The sequence below is a fragment of the Corythoichthys intestinalis genome, chromosome 21 (genome assembly GCF_030265065.1).
Source record: "Corythoichthys intestinalis isolate RoL2023-P3 chromosome 21, ASM3026506v1, whole genome shotgun sequence".
Classification (NCBI taxonomy): domain Eukaryota; kingdom Metazoa; phylum Chordata; class Actinopteri; order Syngnathiformes; family Syngnathidae; genus Corythoichthys; species Corythoichthys intestinalis.
Window position 1 is genome coordinate 22,140,904 of NC_080415.1, and position 21,810 is coordinate 22,162,713.

Below are 21,810 nucleotides of genomic sequence, written 5' to 3' on the forward strand. Positions count from 1 at the left end.
CATCTAAAAGTAAAATTTCTCGTATGGCCTAAAACGGAGGGAAATAAAAATCCTTTATAAAACCACCAACAACAACAACAAAGTTACAAATTATGTAAACCCCTATGGAAAAACAAAGAAATACAAATTAAACATTTTTTAATTTATTTGTAATTTCATTTTCATTCAAGAGTCTTGCAGATTCATTTCAATAAAGTTTTACGTTTGAATCACGTGAGGGCGGATCGGCAGTGTGCGCATGCGTACACTGTGCACTGATTTGGAAACACGAGTTCCAGCCATGACAGTACACCGAATGAATCCACATTGTTGTCAGATTAGTTTTTTTCTACGGCTTGCTAATGTCCAGGTAAACAACACTGAACAGTAACTCCTTTAAACTGGACTTTCCCCACTTTTTCAAGCAGTATATCTATATCTTCTCAGCATGGCACAACCGGCAGAGAAAGGTACGTTTGACACAATTCTAATGTAATACTAGTAAATTGCCAGGCCAGATTTATGCATTCTCTGTTGCAACCGGGCCGACAAACTCGCCAACTCAGCATATTTGACTGCAGGGTCAAAAATCATGAATGGGAGTATAACAACAACAAATAGTTTAAATGAACGAATGGCCTCTGAAATGATGTGCCAGGTTTGCATTGAATTCGTGTGTGAAGTTGTCACGAATTTGAACAAGTAAATTGGGATTTCAAACAGCATGGGATAAAAATAGGGACGCTATATGGCAGGCAAAGACGCCTTTGATCAATATTTATTTAAAAGGGGTGTTTTCTGTGCATATACATGTGTAGTTCACAACAAAAGAAAAAAATAATGACATTCATTCACTCATTCAAAACAATTTATTTGTTCCATTCTTACATTTGCATTATTTCTCCTAAAGCCTTAATTTTATTTTCATTAATATTTTTATTATTATTAAACCTGATATTTTTCAGATTACTATCGCTTTGTGGTGCTGTTCTTCAACTGCCTGCTGACATTCGGCTCATACTTCTGCTTTGACATGCCCAGCGTTTTGCAAAACCAGTTTCAAGGGGTATCTAAAGCCTGGTTAATTATAATTGGGGCCACTAATTTGCCTGTTCTGACATATGTCATATAACCTCCATCATTGCTTTATCCTACTCTCAGAACCTGACATGTCCCAACGCAACAGTGATCAATGGGACGGTTGACTGTGTGGAGGGCTTGGGAATGACCCCTCAGGAGTACAATCTTCTTTATGCTATCTATGCGTGGACGTAAGTTATCTAGACTATAAACATATGGCGCAAAATACAACTGACAGACCCTGTTTTAGTACCACTGTGCTTTAAGACAAAGATCCTATGTGCATGTTAAACACATATATAGAACTGATCCCTTTTTTTTTTGCATCTGCAGGAATGCAATTGTCGTGATACTGGCTGGCTTCTTGATTGACAAACTTGGAAACCGATGTAAGAGCATTTCAATCTCACGTTAGAAGACTACTTTGGTTTTTTAACGTCTTGTGATCTTAATTTCCAAATTGTTTTGTAGTGCAGTGATCCCCAACCACCGGTTTGTGGTGCATTTGCGACCGGGCCGCAGAAAAATTATAATTTGTTAACGACCGCTATCTAATTGACTCATCCAAGATTTGTGTACATCGCCCTCTAGTGGTTGGCTGCCGTTACTGGGGTGTATGCACACCCAAAACGCGGACCGGTACCGGTCCGTGGGGCCGCGAAGAAATAATAAATAATTTATTAACGACTGCATTCTGGCCGATTGAGTTTGGCCTGTGCTGCTTAACACACCAATATCCCTGTCTACTCTATACAACTACAGGATAGAAGGTCGTCATAAAAATGCATTGATTGGACTGTTAGCAGTACATCTTGTTTTGTATATCTATGTGCGCTTGGCCTTGATAATAACGTATGACGTAGGTCGTCACCCATCACATTTGTTCCCGGAAATAATTAGCCCCCACACTAGAGTGACTGAAAAACAGACATCTTTGGACAGATTTTTTATGGGGAGACAAGCCAGAAGATGAGCCTACAACCTCGAAGAAAAAACAAAATCTATGACTCTTCCCAATCACTGAAGACCCACGAACTGCGAAAGGGTGGATTCGTGACCCGTATGTGAATAAACCGAGTGATTCGAGCATGTCTGTGCAACAGGAATATCAGCTTGTAGAGATCGTAAATGACAGCGACTTTAAACGTAAATTTGAGACAACAACTCTACCGAGGTTCTGGATTAAAGTCATTTTGCGATATCCTGACATCGTTAGGAGAGCACTAAAAACTGTGCTACAATTTCCAACATCGTATCTTTGTGAAGCGGGCTTCTCTCACTCTCCCATCTCGGGACCATCTCAACGAAACAAGCTCAGGCCTCCCACTGATTCAGCGGGTGAGTTGTATTTTCCCTGCACTTAACACGATGGGGCTAAAGACAAATGTTATTTTATATTTGCTGTATTTTTCTGCCGCACATTGCTGGTGTTCTGACAAATTTGGCATGCCCGTAACGTTTAAAATGACCGCGAATGCAGCGATTCCAAAATAAACACTACAAACTTTCTTTAAAGAGAGGAATATTAACTTAGGTTTGCCATGTTAGCTGCACACAACAACTGCACGCAGCTCTCTTACTTAACGACTGTGCCATGTCGTTAAGCATTAATTTACGCCATTTTCGTGTTACACATGTATGTTTATGATGTAAATAGTTTTTTAGCACCGTTGGATAACATTGAGAGTCCAACTCAATATAAAAGAGGGCTTTTTTTCACTGCCACAAAAGCTTTGGGAGCAATATTTTGTTAGGGTGCAAAATTTGACAGAACACCGGTCTGCGAAAAAAAGACCCAAATCACACCGGTCCGTGGTGGAAAAAAGGTTGAGGACCCCTGATGTAAACAGTAACGTTAGTTGCTGTTGGCTGAGTGCCGCCACTGGCACATCTCAGCAATGGCGAACAGGGTACTTCCGGTCATTTTGCTCAGATTAGTGTGCGCTTGTAAAGATGCCGCTGTTAAAAAAGCTTGATTCAGTGTCTGGTGAGTTACATTTTTCCTGCACTTTGTTTTTAGCCCCATCGTGTTATTTTATATTTACTGTAATTTTCTGGTACAAGTTGCCGGTCCGTGAAAAAAATACCCATATCACACAGGTCCGTGGCGCAAAAAAGGTTGGGGACCACTGCTGTAGTGTATCTACAATCAGTCTTGATTGTATCTAAAACTGATTACAATGATTACTGAGCACTTACTATCACATTGCTCTAATGTCATCACTGCCAATGTGATGTTTACAGCTTCTAGAGGGCAGATTTGCATGTTATGAAATACCTTTTTTGTTGTGATTAGGGCTATGTGAACTATTAAAATCATTCTGATAAATGTGTGAAACAATAATAATCAGTAAATTGCTGATTGTTCAGATTTGTACCGTAGTTATTTGAAAAATTGCCATTTCTGTCTCTACAGTTGGAGTTTTTCTCTTCTCCTTCTTGTGCGTTTTGGGTTCCTCCATGTTTGCGCTAGGGTCCCACTTTAAAGGAACAACCTACCTGCTGCCACTCATGCTCACAGGACGTCTTCTATTCGGATCAGGCAACGGATCTCTAACCAGTAAGTGTTGTGTTTTATCATGACGGATTTTGCACCACTGAAATGCCTTCCACTTCAGTTGTTCAGAACCGCATCACTGCCTTTTGGTTCAAGGGGAAGGAACTGGCCTTAGCCTTTGGGCTCACTTTGGCATTCTCTCGCCTGGGGTCAGTCCTCAACTTCTTCCTCACGCAGCGCTTTGAAGAAAGGTTTGGAATGCAGTGGACCCTCTGGGGTGGTAGGTAGAAAGAGACTGATCATCTTGACCGTCTTACTGTTTGTCAAAGTGATTCTTGACTTGGGTATATTTTAGGTGCTCTTTTGTGTGTGCTGGGCTTCATATCTGCCATCATTGTGAGCTCCCTAGACAAGGTGGGAATGAGACAGCTCGGTCTTGATGGTGTCATCCAAGAGGAGTCTCGCAAAGTGGTACCACTGTTGTTCTACTTTAAATTTTTACTAATCTAGACTTTCAGCTACTGGACTGTACACAATATTCTAATTTCCTGACTCAGGAAATTAGAATATTGTGTATTCTAATTTTCTGAGACAGTCCAGTATTTTATATCGAAGCCAAAGTATTCATATAGTGGAGAATAAATGTGAATGTTGGCCATAATATACTTTAAATATGCAGAAAATACTAATTTGTTGATCTGAAATATGCACTTGTGGACACTAAGGCTAGGTTCATACTACAGGTCTTAATGCACAAATCCGATTTTTTGCCATATCTGGTTTTTTTTTTTGGCGTGCCCGTTCAGACTGCCTTTGTCCATTGAGACCATTCAAGTAGCACGCATGTGCACTAATTCGCAGTCCGAGACGCGCTCAGCAAAGAGGCCCGCATGCGCAGAAGCATCAAAACAAATTACACATGCTAGCTGTGTGTCATTCCAGAGTAATCATATATAGATTTCCAAAGAGAGGACACAAATAACAGACATTAATAATCCCCGTTTAGTCTTATATTCAAAGTTTATATGGACTGATAGAACACATACACGCACACACATAAGCCTTGACAAGTGTGTGTGAAATGACGTGGGTGTGTCAGTTTGCCCCGACGCGGCCATGTGTGCAATAATGAAATATTGCTCATTCAGCGCACAGAATGAAAATCGAAAATTGTAAGGCTTATTCTTTTCTTCATTTTATTTTTTTATGACTGTGGTCAAGCCAGCTTCGTGCTTAAAAGCAGAGTTCAAGCTAGGCGCTAATGCCTACACAGTGGCACCTCCAGAAATTTTTCATAGGGGTGGCCAGATGGGGCCACTTAAAATCTTGGGGTGGCCAAAACTAAAAGCCATAATTTCAGGTTTTCATTATATTATTGCAGTAAAAAGGTCAGGGAAAAACTATCAGAAAAACTTAAGGATGCGGCTACTGATATACTTTGGTGTATTGTGTAATATTTGATGTTACTAATAATTTAATGTGCATAGTCCGTAACTGTCCAGTCAACATTTTGAGTTCCACAACAATTCTGTTTTATTGTGTTATGTATACATTAGGCATAAGGTGTACATTTAACTAGGGCTGTCAAACGATTAAAATGTTAAATCGAGTTAATCACAGCTTAAAAATTAATTAATCGTAATTAATCGCAATTCAAACCATCTCTAAAATATGCCATATTTTTCTGTAAATTATTGTTGGAATGGAAAGATAAGATGGATATATACATTCAACATACTGTACATAAGTACTGTATTTGTTTATTATAACAATAAACCCACAAGATGGCATTAACATTATTAACATTCTTTCTGTGAAAGGGATCCACGGATAGAAAGACTTGTAATTCCTAAAGGATAAATGTGAGTTTGTATATTGTGACTAAATATTGCCATCTAGTGTATTTGTTGAGCTTTCGGTAAATGATACTGTAGCGACTTAACTGTTCTGCCCAAATGCATGATGGGAAGTGGTGCAACCATGACTGTGTGTGGTGGCTGCAAATGCTATATCCTCTGCGTTGGATACACTACAGGGTGTTAAGAAAAAGATCAACTCCTGTCATTCTTCCCCACGTCACTTCCCACAATATTTATAGTTGCTGTGGGAGAGATGACAAAGCTTTAGCCAATTAAAAGCACGGCCCCAATGAATACTTTTATCTACTCCACTCACTTGACACTGCCTCTTATCTCTGTATAGAAGTAAAACGGCGCCATTGTATGCTGTTTGCGGCAACGCATGAATGAGTCGTACTGCGAATGCGTTAATTGCGATATTTTCACATGATTAATAAAAAAAATTAATTACCGCCCGTTAACGCGATAAATTTGACAGCCCTACATTTAACAAAACAAAATAAATTTCATTCATTTGGGATGAAATGCATATCTGATGCTACAACAATCTAACGATATACTGGCAAGCAAGGTGGCCAGCCAATTTATAGGGGTGGCCACGGCCACCCCTGGCCACCCCCTGGTGGCGCCACTGTGCCTACATGGCTGCCGTCCTCCGTGCCTCTTGCTCTTTGCTGACGTAATTGCTGCATGAATTCCGATTTTATGTCTTGACAGTTCAGACCGCCAGTCACGTTCTGAAAAAATGTGGCTCAGATCGGATTTGAACTACATACGAAAGTGACTCGGATCGGATTTGAAATGGTCCACTTCTATGCGACTTGTCCCGTTCAGACCGTCAAGTTAATGCCTGACTCGAGTCAGAAAAACACTAAAAAATCGGATTCGTGCCTTAAGACATGTATTATGAACCTGGCCTAATTGGATGCAATGTGCGCATTCAATACCAATTCGTGGCCACAATTAATTTGTCCTCATCCTGTTTCATGTTTCTGTAGAGAATCCAAGATGTGAAGCTGCTGTCCCTGCGATACTGGCTGCTAGTTCTCACTATCATGTTCTTTTATAATGGAATCTTCCCCTTCATTGCTGATGCCAGGTATTAGAAAATTAAAAAAAAACAAAGTACAAAAAAATATGTTAAATAGGAACATTGTGATATGCTGTGCAGTAAATTTATTCAGGATAAGTACAACGACTACACTCAGAAGGAGGCGTCCTACATCGCCGGGGCCGTTTATGATAGCTCACTGGTTCTATCTGCCAGCGTGGGAATTCTTATAGTAAGTTTGAATTCTTTGATCTTTAAAAGAATGCTGAATGATGCAACTGTGTCCTTTTCAGGATTACGTAGGTCTTCGTGGAATTTTTGCCGTGTCCTGTGCCGTATTCACGCTGCCCGTGTTCGGGCTGCTGGCCTTTACCTTCGTGGCGCCTCTGGTTTCCACCATCTGGCTGGGAATCACCTACTCTTTTGCTGCTGTGAGTTTGGCTTCACCCTTGGTAGTAAATGAACACATCTTAGTGCCATTGGCGGCGATAGGTGTCCAATACATTTTGACTTCGCTCCCAGTCAAAATCGATTAAACGTCTAAGGCATTCAATGGAAGCCAATGATTAAAAAGAGTCGTATCTTAATTTTTTGCCTTGATTTAGACATTTTTCTCCAAATTGGTGATTGAAAAAAAATTTTTTTTTTCATTTATAGCATTTAACTAGTCCATAAAACAATGTTTTGATTTGATTTGTTGTTAATAATAAACTAGCCAAATATTTAAGAAAACATAATAATAATGTCCATACATGGATGGTAGATGAAGTTACACTTGCATAGTGGCTTTCCACCTTTAAGGCCCTCAAAGCGCTTCACACTATATCCTCATCTAGCTACTGGTGATGCAGCACCAGGAGCAACATGGGGTTCAGTAGCTTACGCAAGGATACTTAGACGAGTTCATCAAGGGCAGAGAATCGAATCTACAACCTTCTGGGTTGGGGATTGACTACTCTACCATTGAGCCGAGCCACACCCCATTAAACTCAATTTATTTATTTGATTATACAGTGGTACCGCTACATACGAAGTTAATTTGTTCCAGGACCTTGTTTGTAAGTCGAAATGGTCGTATGTCGAGCAGGATTTTCTGATAAAAATACATTATAATTTCATTACTCCGTTCCACAGCCTAAAAACCTACACTAAATCATTAATAAATACTGTTGGTACTATTACAAATGGCAATTACACATAGCAAAACATATAAATTATAGATAAAAATCGGAATGATAATAAAAGAATACTAATAATTCCTGTAATAATGTAACAAATCGGGTTATAATGTGGCGGCCGTTTTTTCCTGTACCTGAACGCACTGCGTGGCTGACATGACAGAGAGAGGGAGCGGTGCGGTTGAGAGTTTACTTTCACTTTAATGTTTTGTTGAGAACACCGTCAGCTGCAGCGGACAGTAGGTGTTTTGTGTTGGACAAGTTCTGAAATAAATGATAAAAACCTGACGAAGCTGGCGATTTCTTTGGCGATGTCACCACAATAATAATCGTCACCTTAACTTATAAAGACTGGTGAACGATGGTCGGAGGAGGACCGTGGAGATCGTAGACATTCTACGACTGTATTGTTGAGCCAGTTTCCGGATGCGCACACCACCCTTCTAAATTTCTATCATTTGCATCTTCATTTCAATGGTAAGTGTCACTTTTTCCTTGTTTCACCACCTGTACCAACCTTTTTGAAACTTGAGTTGATTTTCATTCGCAAGAAAATCCGCCGTGCGTCTGTCTGCGGTGCTGTCATGTCGTCGTTTTTCTAGCATGTCGTCCAATGTAGAAACAAATAGCGAATCAAATTTTACGTCAGATGTCGAAAAGATCGTGTGTCGAGGTATCACTGTATACCAAAATACTAAAGAATTTGTAAAGAAATTGAACATATATTTAACAAACTACACAGACTTCATAATTATTTTAATTTTACATTATATTATGAAGTCTATGCAAATTATTATTTAAATAATTTGTTACTTTTACGTGGTTCCCACGGATTCATAAAGGTATTAAATTTACAAAATCTATAAAGTGTCTTAAAAAGACATTGAATTTGTCTTGCAGGTCTTAATTTAAAAAAAAGAAAGAAAGAAAGAAAATTGACTGCATTGCATTGAATTAAAAATTGTCTGAGAAATTTTCTGACACTCTGAGTTAGTGATTTGTTTTTTGTTTGTTTTTTTTGGTGCAAGGTTTGCCATAAAATTTGTCCCAGTGTTATAAAATTCTCTTCTAAGTGGTCTTAAATAGGGCTGCAGCTATCGATTATTTTAGTAGTCGATTAATCGATGAACTAGTTAGTTCGAATAATCGAGTAATCAGATAAGGAACATGAAAAATTAAAATACCTGAGCTTAGCCTCAAACGGTATTTTTTTAAAAAATGAGGCTCTATGTACGACAAAAGAACAATTGGCTAACTTATATAGCAAAAGTCAGCTAGCTTAAATGCTATAATATGCTAATGTTTTTCTTTTTTTTTGCAACACTCTTAACAAATGGTTCAGACACATATTCCCACAAAAATAGGTTCAATATACCTATAAACTAAATGACAAATGCATTGAAAAAAAAAAAAACATGAGCTCAAACAAAAACTTATCTTGGTCTTAACAGGGAGCAGTTAGATTCAGCCATGTGAAATGAGGCAGACCAGAGGGCAGTGTATCCACCCTAATCAATAAAACTAAATGCAAACACTTTTAAAACAAACCATTACAACGCCACTTTAATTAAACGAATACTCGAAGCAATAAAATTTATTTCGAATATTTTTTTCTAATCGAATACTCGAGTTAATCGATTAATCGTTGCAGCACTAGTCTTAAATTTCAGATACATTAAACTATTTTTATTAATTTAAGTCAAAGGTTCACAAATTTCCTGTAGATGCCACAAGATGGCGCTCTTTCCTACGCTTTTTTTTTTTAATTCATTTTTTTTAACTCGGGTTTTGAATGAGCGCAATAACCTTGTCTAGTTTTCCAGTGAACAAAAAGAAAAATGAATAATGCAATGATGAACCATTTGTCACACATTCATAGTAATTCATGCTGTGCTGCAGGCAAGCATGTGGCCATCCATTCCCCTAGTTGTACCTCAAGCGACAATCGGCACGGCCATGGGCCTCGCCACCTCTGTCCAGATGATCGGGATCGGCATCTCTAATCTGGTTGTCGGGCAGATCTTGGGAACCAAGTCCAGGTCGGAAGTCTCACACTGTGAATCTGTGCTCATTGTTGATGCGTCATGGCCGCCACTGTTTTCGTTTGTACTCAGTGACACTAAGATTCCGCTGTGGCGGTGGCAGAGGATGATGATCTTCATGTTGGCCAACACCATCGCGTGCATCGTCACCTCCGTGCTGCTCAATATTGTGGATCACAGACAGGTCACACATCTCTTTTTCTACCGGCATCATGTGTTTTCAACTACATAACCTTGCATCAAGCTATATTCCCATCTCATCAGTTCGGGACTAAACAAGTGTTTTATTTAGGGCGGGACCCTGAACAAGTTAACCAAAAGATCGGCGCAGGCTGAGAGAGACAGCGACACAGAGCCACTCTCCCATGCAGAGGAAGTGGAAAGCGAGGATGAGAGGAATGCACAACCGACATCTCGCACCGTCGGCTCCGTCAACTCGTGACTTTTCCAAGTGTCCTCAAGTTTGAACATTTTTCTCAACCTCCTTTTTTAGCAGTTTCATTTGGAGTGGATGACAATTTTTTTAGAGACTTTTTAAAATTGAACTTTAAGGAATTTTACAAGATGAACGAAGGTTAATTTTCTTGCTAGTGTTTGATTTTTTTTGTTGTTTTTGTTGCAATACTCAATGTATTGCATAGTTTTAAAATATTTTATGGTTAACTATATGAATCAAATTGTATTGATAACAAAAAAAAACTTGACTGTTACTGACACTTTTTATGTTTTTACATGATTTGTCTTTTTTTTTTTTTTTTTTTTATGGTCAGTGATTTGAAATCGGTCACTGCCATTGACGGAGACCCAGTTCAAATGGTTTGGACATCCACGGCCGTTAATAGCAGCAAATTAGTCAACGTGTTCTTCAAAAAGGGAGCTAGATGAAGTCACCGCACATTTACAATAACTGTTAAAAATTGTAAAAATGAGCACCCTACATAATCCTTGCAGAGGTTTTTGCACATCACTTCAAAATTTATTTTTAAAATAAAAAATATCGTGCTTCATGTGTGAACTGAAATATTGTGTGTAAAATTATTTCGAGCAATTATCCAGTGTGTGTAAATATGAAAAACTAAAAAAAAAAAAAAAAAAAACCTGATGATTAAAATAATACAAGGAAGACATTTATGTAACATCAAGTTGGGAGTACAGGTAGATGCAGTCTGCTGTGCATAACTGCTTGTCGCACCTCCAAAGGTACCAGTGGGCCCGTTGGAGGGTCGTCAGCCGGGAGCCACTCCTCATTGATGTTTCGCCCCTTTCATCCCGGAACATCTCTGGGTGGTGGGGCAGTGTCAGGGACGTCTACCTGCCACACCCTGCAGCTGGCTTGTGGGCTGAGCCCTAATGGACTATGCATGGCAGGGGAGTCCAAGTCCCTGAGTCAAGTGCAGGCCTGGCCACATACCGAGCAAACCTGGAGGTCATTGGACAATGTGGGGAAGAAAGGTAGTAGTTGATCATTTTCTTAATACCCTATGTTCTTTCCCAACGCAGAGAAGATATATCAATTGGTACCACTACGCACAGTCATGGTTGCACTTCCCATCATGCATTTGGGCAGAACAGTTGAATGGCTACAGTATCATTTACTGAAAGCTCAACAAATACACTAGATGGCAATATTTAGTCACGATATACAAAGTCACATTTATCCTTTAAGAATCACAAGTCTTTCTATCCGTGCATCCCTCTCACAGGAAGAATGTTAATAATGTAAATGCCATCTTGAGGATTTATTGTCATAATAAAATACAGCACTTATGTACTGTATGTTGAATGAATATATTCGTCTGAGTTTTATTCCTTTTTTTCTTAATGTATTGCCAAAATGTATATGATCGGGAAAAATTATCGGGAATGATTGGAATTGAATTTGGAGCACAAAAAAAAAGCTATCTGATCGGGAAATATCGGGATCGGCAGATACTCAAACTAAAACGAGATCGGATCGGGAGCAAAAAAACATGATCGGAACTACCCTACCATGCACCCTAACAAGGTTCCCAGGGCCTTTGGAAGCGAAACATCTCCACAGCATCACTGACCCACCCCCATTCTCACACAAAAATATTCTCACACAAAAATACACACGGTCCCAGGCTTCAACTGGGACCGTGTGCTTTGTTCAGATGAGACCAAGATTGAGCTTTTTGGCAACAAACACACTAAGTGGGTCTGGCGTGCCACGAAAGATGCGCATGCTGAAAAGCACCTCATACCCACTGTGAAGTATGGTGGTGGGTCAGTGATGCGGTAGCGCTGTTTTGCTTCCAAAGGCCCTGGGAAACTTGTTAGGGTGCATGGCATAATGAATGCTTTGAAATACCAAAACATTTTAAATCAAAATCTGTTGCCCTCTGCCCGAAAGCTGAAGATGGGTCGTCACTGGGTCTTTCAGTAAGACAATGACCCTAAACATATGGCCAAATCTACACAGAAATGGTTCACCAGACACAAAATCAAGCTCCTCCCATGGCCATCTCAGTCCCCAGACCTTGTTTTGTTGGCAAAATGGGGTTGCACAAAGTATTAACACCAGGGGTGCTAATAATTGTGACACACATTATTTGATATCAGATAATTTTTTCTTTATGTGGGATTTTTTTTCCCCACTGAATGAATGCACTTATATTGAAGGTTGGATTTTTATCTTTTTTTCCATGAAGGTCCCATATTATTTGAATAAAAAAAAAAATTAGAAGCTAAAGAACACATCTTTTTCAGCGGTGCCAATAATTATGGAGGGTACTGTGTAATAGATGTATAACAGTTGTGCCAGTGTGTTTCTTCTTCCTCTGGGTTTTTCTAAGGTGCTTTGGTTCGGGTTCCTTCTGTTCCAATTATTTGGAACACAGAGATCCTAAGTCCATTCTGTATGAATTTTCCCTATTTATTTGTAGTTAATTTCCCTTTCCTGCAATCCGGTCCAAACTAAAATTACTTATCCTAGCTTTCATGAAACTCACCATCACTGCTCTCTCTCTCTCTGTCATACATCTATTACATGTTCCACTGATTCATCTGTTTGGCAGTCATCGCATAGAACAGGTTCATGTTTACCAATCAATTTTTGTTTTGTTCAATCCACAGTGTCCCAACCTTAATCCTGTCATTATTACATTGACCTTCTATTACTTTTCGTATGTACTTCAATATTATTTTTTTATATTTAATACAGTAAATATCTTCAAAAAACAGAAGAACCACACTAGCACAACTAATGAATTAAACCAAATGACAGCACAACTCCTAACACCCCCAATATCTCATATTTGACAAAGTCCAATACTCGAACAATCTCATTATACAATTCATAAAATTTATTATTATAATTTGCCCCAGAAAAATGATGACAATTAATCAATCCAAGTTGAGGCTGATGACCAGTTGGCATGATTGGAGGCCATGTTCCAAATGCTGAAGAAGCAATGATTGTGAATGACTGTGTGGATTAGTGGGGAAAAAAAGAGCAATGTTCTTTGGGGTCCATGTTTATTTTAATCTGATCAGGGAGGAAAAAGCTTAAAAACTGATTAAATTGCATAGATCAGTGTTTCCCAGAGTGCAGACAGTATTAATACATGTAAAATCTCACCACACACCATTGATTACTGTGATTATAGATTGTGATGTTGTTTCATACGGTCATACACTTGGTAGAACATTACCTGCGAGACTTGTAAAAATCCTCCGTTCACTGTGAAGATAAACCCTAAAAATACACCTGCCTTAATCTTCTTACAGGTCCTGTGCTGCTTGATGGACGACACACACACATGCAGAGTGATCCTTAAGAGCAGCCTAATTCCTGGCATCATATCCATCCAGGGTCTGCTCTTATGGTTTCTCGTTTGGAGGGGCTGTGCAGCCTGGACTGTCTGGACAAGATGAGCTCGTCCAGCCGCCTCAGCCTCAACAGCCTTGGAAGGATATGCGGAAGTGGCCAAAGCAACGACATGGTGGTCCTGGACCGGGTCAAGAGGAAGAACTCGGTCAGACGCATGTCCATCATCGAGGACGGTCAGATAGCAGAAGTGCTCTACTTGATCCCCAAGCAGTGCGTGATGGATCAGCTGCCTTTCCTGAACCCCAATGACTATGTTCTGTGTGAGAAGCTGGCGGCCATACCGGCGGATGTGTCAGGTACACACAAATGCACGGCATTCTCATGGAAAATGTAGCTATTGAATCTTTCTCTTCTTAAAATGTTGTTTTTGTTGTTGCTTATGCTAATTCCACAACCTGCTCCATTCAGGAGAAAACTGTGGGAGTTTGTCAAAATGTGGCAGTGATATTAAAAAATACCATATCGTAAAGAATATCAAATATTGTATCAAATGTCATTAAAATGGTGATTTACACCCTTGTTATCAACAAAACTTTTTGAAGTAAAAACCAATGAGCAAATTTTGTTGTCATTCTAATCATCAAAAACAAATGTCTTAAAGGGACGGATAACAACTTTTTCTTGTTAAATAATATGAAAAAAAAATTCAGATGTTTAAGACGTAAATAAAAACCAGTATTTCCAGGGAGTGGCTGCTTGACATGGAGGCAGACATGTGCCGATTACCGGTTTCAAGTTATACCGTGGTATGAAAACGTCAAGGTTCAAAAAACGCCAACATTTTCCGTCATACCGTCCCTAAGGTACTAGCTATTTTTTATGTCTGAAAAATGCAAGGAGAAATCCCTCAAGCCTCAATCCCCCACACGGTTGTTGCTCAGTGTCAGGGAGTCAGCTGTGTTACACGATGGCTGGAGGAGGTGATATTCCTTAACTTCTCCCCCCCGTCGAAGAACACAAAATCGCTGGTATGGGAATACTTTGGCTACAGAAAAGTTACAGACGGCTATGGCTTAGAGGAGGACAGCCAACCGACATGTAAAACATGTTTGCGGAGGGTCGCTGCCAAGGAGGCAATACCTCCAATATGATTTCGCATTTATACAAAATTAAAGGTTTGTAAACACCTTCATAAATGTTTCCCACCAGGTACGAGAGCTAACTCCAGCATGTTTCGTGTGTCTAGCGGTGGTAAAACATGATGTATTTTTTTCTCTCCGGCAACTGTCTATGTTGAGAAAGAGCGTGTGTGTAAAATGTAAACATGATACGAGTCATACACACGTGCCTTTTATGGAAAATAATTCATTTATTTTATGTTCTTATGGTAATAATGTTGAACTGTGGTTTTTGGCTTACCTAAATGACTGCATTTATTTCAATTTTATTTAGAATATTTCTTTATTTTTGTATTTATTTAAACTTAAAATTATATTTATGTTCAAATTTGCTAATATATTTGGAAAAAAAGGCAGGCATTTGATCTATGCTGCTACTTTTATAGCCAATCAAATGTGAGCATCACAGATTCCCTGCCCTTCCATATGACATCATTAATATAAATTATCAAATGTGCCTGTGCTCCAGTCTATCAATGTCTATGTATGAGGGTACTGACGTTACAAAATGACTGCACTCGTAAGTTGTGTAATTTTTTTGTATTTAAACTAGGGCTGTCAAAATTATCGCGTTAACGGGCGTTAATTGATTTTTTAAATTAATCACGTTAAAATATTTGACACAATTAGCGCAGATGCCCCGCTCAGACAGATTTAAATGACGGTACAGTGAAACGCTCACTTGTTAATTGTGTTTTATGGAGTTTTGCCACCCTCTGCTGGCGCTTGGGTGCGACTGATTTTATAAGCGACAGCACCCATGAGCATTGTGTAAGTAATTATTGACATCAACAATGGCGGGCTACTAGTTTATTTTTTGGTTGAAAATTTTACAAATTTCATTAAAACGAAAACATTAAGAGGGGTTTTAAAATAAAATTTCTATAAATTGTACTAACATTTTTCTTTTAAGAACTCCAAGTCTTTCTATCCATGGATCGCTTTAACAGAATGTTAATCATGTTAATGCCATCTTGTTGATTTGTTGTTATAATAAACAAATACAGTACTTATGTATAGTATGTTGAATGTATATATCCATCTTGTGTCTTATATTTCCATTCCAACAATAATTTACAGAAAAATATGGCATATTTTATAGATGGTTTGAATTGCGATTAATTACGATTAATTAATTTTTAAGCTGTAATTAACTCGATTAGAAATTTTAATCGTTTGACAGCCCTAATTTAAACATAATTTACCCTATTATCATAGATCCAAAAAGTCACATTTTACATACTCACATAAAGATTTATGTTAGGTGTTACTGGTCCTTTTACGTTGTTTTCAGATGAACAAAAAAACTGAAAAAGCAAAAACAGTTGAATCATTTTTTCCATGATTGTATATTGATGTGAAATACAGGTCTTATTTTTGTCCACTTGGGCTCACTATCCTCGCATTCTACACTTCGGTATCTGTGACGTTCAATGTGTTTTTGAAGGCGGGCTAGACCTGTTGAGTGTCGTTGAATGTCTTTAGAGTACGTGCAGTCTGAAGGAAAAAGACACATTCTTAATAGTAAGTTGATGATGTCATAGCTCGGAAGCACATATACACCCATAGCCTTCAATTAGAACCCACACATTCCCACACACACGCATTGTGACACATGCTCCAGCCCTTAGCCCGTCTGGACCGCCCCTCTCCCCTCTTGCATGAAGCAATAGTCCAGCTTGTTCCATTCTCACTCACTCAGAGCTTTCCTCTCCAGAGTCACCGCCATGAAAGAGAAAGGTAGTGTGTGTTCATGTGTACGCATCCGTCAAGAGCAAAAGTTAGGCCATGTATCATAATTAATTTTTTGGTGTAATATAGTTTTAGTGCGGCTGCTATTTTTTATATTTCTGTTAGCAGTGCTATATTATGATAAAAGCTTACTGAGGAACTTGGAAGTTCAGTTTTAACATTTATGCCTCTTTTGAAATATTGGCTGCAGTATTTATTAATTGCAGATTAGACTTGTGCTACTTTAATGTCCTGTAAAAGTGCGTCTTTGCATCTTTAAAATCTGTGTTTTTGTGCTCCCCAAAAAGTTTTTAAAAGCCCAAACAGTTTACAGAAGTAAGAAAAACGTGGAGGGAAAAGCCATTTGTCTTTTTATGTTCCGATATATATCAGCATCAACCTCAGTGCATCGTTCCCAAAATATTTGAGGGAGAGAATATTCAGGAAATGACTCAAACCAAATGAAGGGATACAAACAGCAAACTCAGCTGGTGGAGTTAAACAAAGAGCGACATGTGAATTTTGCATGACCCTGCATGACAAAAAGAGTCCTTTCACTAACTGTTTTATTTTCTTTTTTAAACCGGGAGCACACATAAGTGTTCTTTGTGACTTATCTGCTTAGTCAGGAGGCGGCTTTCACTTGCAATGATAAGTGGGAAAAACAGTCCTCTCCCTCCACATGCCTTCCTGAGACATTCCACTGGAATCTCATGAGCTGACTCCCATCTTACCTCACAATTACGAGATCTTCGTTTTAGTGAAATGTGATTCATAGGCAAACCGACTCCCTTCTTCTCTGTAAAAGAATGCAGCATTGTTAAATAAGTACACACTTCCTGTCTGTGACATAAAAATGAATTGTGATACTTTAAATAGATTCTCTAGCTTAGCTGCACAGACTCGATTAAGTGATCGTATCGGGTTTCTCAGCATTTGCTGTCTTTCTAAATACACCATTTGCTAATACCTGACAGGAGATTAGCTTCACATTTAGAGATGTGCAATGGAGTGTACCGTATATTGTCTAATGTACTTCACTCTTTGGTTGCCTTGGAAGGTGGCAGACGTCCATGGAAGCCAATGAGTTAATTGTTTACTCCCTCACCTAAGTCATGATGAGTATCAGTGATTTGCTCTTTAGTGCTGCAGGACGTGAAAGAGCTTCTGCTTAACATCTGGACAAAATTTAAACATTTATTTAGGTCATATTTTGTATGCCTGAGGATGTTGGTGAATACAAGTAATTTTATTCAGCCAATAGGAGAAGGGATTCACCGAGTAGCAGATTAAACTAGAAACTGCAATTTCTGGAGAAATTACTATTGAGATTTGCTGTGTGGAAATATAGATCTAAGACCTGACCAGGTTGATTTGGGGAAATTTCAGGGACAATATCAGGCCACTTCCTGTTGATTTGAGGGCATTTCTAGGACATGTCCTCGTGATATCAGGTGAATGCAATGTAAATGACCTTGAAAATGAATTGGAAATCTGGAGGTACAATGCCGTCAATGGCATCGACTTACATATGCGTCAATGGAATTCAGTTACATTGGCATCTATACAATTGACATACATGGCCGTCAATGGCATCTGTGTACATGCGCGTCAATGCAAAGTAAATGTTATAGGAAATGAATGGGAAACTTGGACGTACATGGACGTCAATGGCATCGACTTACATATGCGTCAATGGAATCCAAGTACATTGACATCAATAGAATCGACATACATGGGGTACATGGGTGTCAATGCAAAGTAAATGCCTTTGGAAATGAATGGGAAATTTGGATGTAGATGGACATCAATGGCATCGACTTATATATCCGTCAATGGAATCCAAGTACATTGGCATCAATCGAATCGACATACATGGCCGTAAATGGCATCTGTGTACATGGACGTCAATGCAAGGGCGTCAATGCAAAGTAAATGTTATAGGAAATGAATGGGAAATTTGGACGTACATGGACGTCAATGGCATCGGCTTACATATGCGCCAATGGAATCCAAGTACATTGGCATCAATAGAATTTACATAAATCGGGCACATGGGCGTCAATGCAAAGTAAATGTCATTGTAAATGAATGGGAAATTTGGACGTACATGTACGTCAATGGCATCGACTTATATATGTGTCAATGGAATCCAAGTACATTGGCATCAATAGAATTGACATACATGGCCGTCAATGGCATCTGTGTACATGCGCGTCAATGCAAAGTAAATGTTATAGGAAATGAATGGGAAACTTGGACGTACATGGACGTCAATGGCATCGACTTACATATGCGTCAATGGAATCCAAGTACATTGGCATCAATAGAATTTACATAAATCGGGCACATGGGCGTCAATGCAAAGTAAATGCCATTGTAAATGAATGGGAAATTTGGACGTACATGTACGTCAATGGCATCGACTTATATATGTGTCAATGGAATCCAAGTACATTGGCATCAATAGAATTGACATACATGGCCGTCAATGGCATCTGTGCACATGAATGTCAATGCAAGGGTGTCAATGTAAAGTAAATGTTATAGGAAATGAATGGGAAATTTGGACGTACACGGACGTCAATGTCATCGACTTACATATGCGTCAATGGAATCCAAGTACATTGGCATCAATAGAATGGTGTACATGGGCATCAATGCAGTGGTAATGCCATTGAAAATGAATAGGAAATTTGGACGTTCATGGCCGTCAAAGGCATCGACTTACATATGCGTCAATGGTTTTTTTACATACTGGCTTTCTTTACAATGGATTTTGTTACAACTGGAACAAAAATGGGGGAAAGCTATTTTCAATATTGCAGATAATGGGTGGGGAAATGTGTGTTTAAAATGTGTTTAAAGGGTAATTAGAGGTCAAATAATTGCTCTTAGGTCACCTGGAAAGTTCATCAAAACTGGTGGCGCCTTGAATTTGATGACATTTTTTTGCATGTGATACTGAAAAAATCTGCATCTGAGTTTTCTGTTACTCAGATGAGGTAATAATTTCAAAAATGACAAGGCTTAATCAGTTGATGTCAACCTTTGGAAAGCATGTTCTTGTAATCTTGTTTGTAACAGCGTACATGCCTGTTACCATGGCGACAAATCTCCCCTGTTGTGGGGCAGATCTAGAGCCACATGCCGATGTCTCAATTTTATTATCTTTCACGAGGCTGAGTTGTGCAGTCACTTTACTTTTTGTCTGCGACTCGAATACAAAATAAAAGTCGCTTCTAATCTAACAGCAATAATGACAAGAAAAAGCTGAAAATCCTGTATGAAAAAAAAATTCTGAGATTCAACTCTGTCAATGTATCACATTCTTTCCTCTGCCAATCACAGTTGGGACCTTTCCAGTGGCCTGTGATTAGATTGTACTGGCACCCTCTCTTTCTGGCAGCCTGTACTATGACAGGGATAGATAGAAGAAGAATGGGGCCCAGAGCACATACTGCACTGTGACATAACGCGGGTCCAAGCTGCTTTTGACCTGTAGCGAGCCGCTAAATCTCTGCGGGGAAAACACATTAGCTCCATGAACATCTACTGGCCTCCTGTATTTATGTACACACAACAACTGTCATGAAAAGACTTGGAAAATCGGTTCATGGAACACTTGTTGCATGCCACCATGTGGTAATAAGTCACATTTTCCACGACATGTTGATGACAAACAAATGATTGAAGGCTTACCTTCTGCTCTCCCCTACACAGTGGTTCACACTCACCCTCCTGCAGTCAAGCAGGTCATCAGATGCGTCAAATGCGGAGAGGTCTGCAAAGGGGAGGTGCTGCGAGTCCAGTCCAATCACTTCCACATCAAGTGCTTCACCTGCAAGGGTCAGTATAGCATTCCTATGCTACAACAAACAATGTGAGTGGGTGGAAATACTGTAATGTTGCCAAATGGACGAAGACAAAAAGTGTTAAACTAATTGGCTGCCTTTGACGGCGATTGACGTGCGATAGTCATAGACGGATCTACTATTCAGGCGAAATAGGCGATCGCCTTAGCCCCCAACCAGTAGGGGCCCCCAACCAGCTGCCCTTGCCCCAACGAGCAACCACCCAACTATTCGTCATGTATAATTATGTCAGCATACCAAACAAACAAATAACAAAACAAAAAAGAAAGCCATTTGAAAGCTGCATTTATATTATCTCCCTCCAACACACACACGCACTACAATGACTGACTATCAGTCGCTTAGCATCATTTAGCACCGTTTAGCTTCGCTTAGCTCCGTTAAGCATCGCTTAGCTCCGCTTAGCTGTTCGTTAGCTTCACTTAGCTCTCCCGCGTTTTTCACACCACTAAGCTCAATATTTTTACAGCTCACTTGCTACTTTGCGCGTCGGCTATCGTTTATTTCGAACACATGAGCGAACGTGCTCTCAATAAGAGCCAAGGTGCAGTGAGGGAGAAGTTGAGAACAGGCCGCTAATGCCTCTTTTAACTTTCTTCTTGTTCACACCGAACATAAAATACACGACAGCACACCCTGTGGCGAAACAATGCAGTACAGTTCCAATCAGTCATACCATAACACAAAACAGCTAGTTAACAGCATTTGCTAACGAAAAAAAATTAAATCTATTAGTGAGACCACAAGCAATTCTGAAGAATGTTTTTTTACGGCGTGTAAAGCTTTCAGTTAGCGGTTTAGCGAACATACCTCCGGTGAACATTTCAAAATAAAAGCGCGTCATGTTCGTCATATAACGATTTCTGGAGTTAATCCCACATACTTCAGAATTAATATTAGAATATGTAAAGTAAATACTACAGAATACAGATTCTACACTAAGAATAGCTTTCAAATGACACTCTTTATGACACATACGACTGGCAATGAATAATTATTATAATTATTATACAACTATTATATATAGAAGTATACTATAATAATAATGCCAGAATTTTTTTAAGAATTGTTTTGAATAATGTTGGAAAGGCAAAGTCAGTGTTCTGAATCTGTTTACTTTCCATTATTTTGCACTAGTAAATGCTATCAGCATTTAACCTCATTGTTTATTTGTGATTAATTATTGTTATTTACATGATTATTTGTAGTTTAATAAAGAATTTAAGTGTTCCAAAATGGTTTTGTGAATTAATAAGCGTCAACAAAAAATTCATTGCTAAATTGGTAAAAAAAAAAAAAGAGAAAATTATTAGATCAGTCAACTAATCATAAAACTAGTCGGTTGACTAATCAGGAGAAAATTTGTCGTTTAGGACAGCCCTAGTGTACCGGAGCATATTTACTCCACATCCTTCTCACCTTTTTAACCCCTGACCCATGAAGAGAGCCCCTGGATATGTTCGCCTTAGGCCCCAAAATTGCCAAGTCCTCCACTGGCGATAGTTCACTGCCAGCCTCTCCCAGCTTGAATGGATTAGACGTTTATA

General features: G+C 39.1%; 2 protein-coding genes across 8 annotated transcripts in view; both read left to right on the forward strand.

Moving 5' to 3' along the window:
• The first annotated feature begins 43 nt into the window (after window positions 1-43).
• mfsd1l (major facilitator superfamily domain containing 1-like) lies at window positions 44-11,433 on the forward strand. Its single transcript, XM_057826427.1, has 13 exons — window positions 44-449; window positions 945-1,045; window positions 1,141-1,250; window positions 1,393-1,448; window positions 3,476-3,619; window positions 3,678-3,836; window positions 3,912-4,027; window positions 6,414-6,514; window positions 6,587-6,698; window positions 6,760-6,897; window positions 9,544-9,683; window positions 9,759-9,870; window positions 9,979-11,433. Exons 1-13 carry the CDS (start codon window positions 428-430, stop codon window positions 10,126-10,128), a joined length of 1,461 nt encoding a protein of 486 aa, XP_057682410.1. The 5' UTR covers window positions 44-427; the 3' UTR covers window positions 10,129-11,433.
• Window positions 11,434-13,297: 1,864 nt separating this feature from the next.
• LOC130909675 (actin-binding LIM protein 1-like) overlaps window positions 13,298-21,810 on the forward strand; it is a 33,701-nt gene continuing 25,188 nt past the window's right edge. Inside the window, exons 1-2 of one of the 7 annotated variants that reach the window (XM_057826422.1) lie at window positions 13,298-13,835; window positions 20,112-20,237. In XM_057826422.1, the coding sequence (XP_057682405.1) occupies window positions 13,532-13,835; window positions 20,112-20,237 (430 nt within the window). In that variant the 5' untranslated portion in view covers window positions 13,298-13,531. Of the gene's footprint in view, window positions 13,836-16,101; window positions 16,398-20,111; window positions 20,238-21,810 lie in introns of those variants that run through there. The other 6 variants (XM_057826420.1, XM_057826423.1, XM_057826421.1 and 3 more) reach the window with 6 other exon arrangements.

Excerpts from the sequence above, each read along its gene's own strand:
- mfsd1l (XM_057826427.1), top strand. The coding sequence starts at position 428 with ATGGCACAACCGGCAGAGAAAG. Across the intron at positions 450-944 it reads GGCACAACCGGCAGAGAAAG|ATTACTATCGCTTTGTGGTG; the intron begins GTACGTTTGACA and ends GATATTTTTCAG. Across the intron at positions 9,871-9,978 it reads ATATTGTGGATCACAGACAG|GGCGGGACCCTGAACAAGTT; the intron begins GTCACACATCTC and ends TGTTTTATTTAG.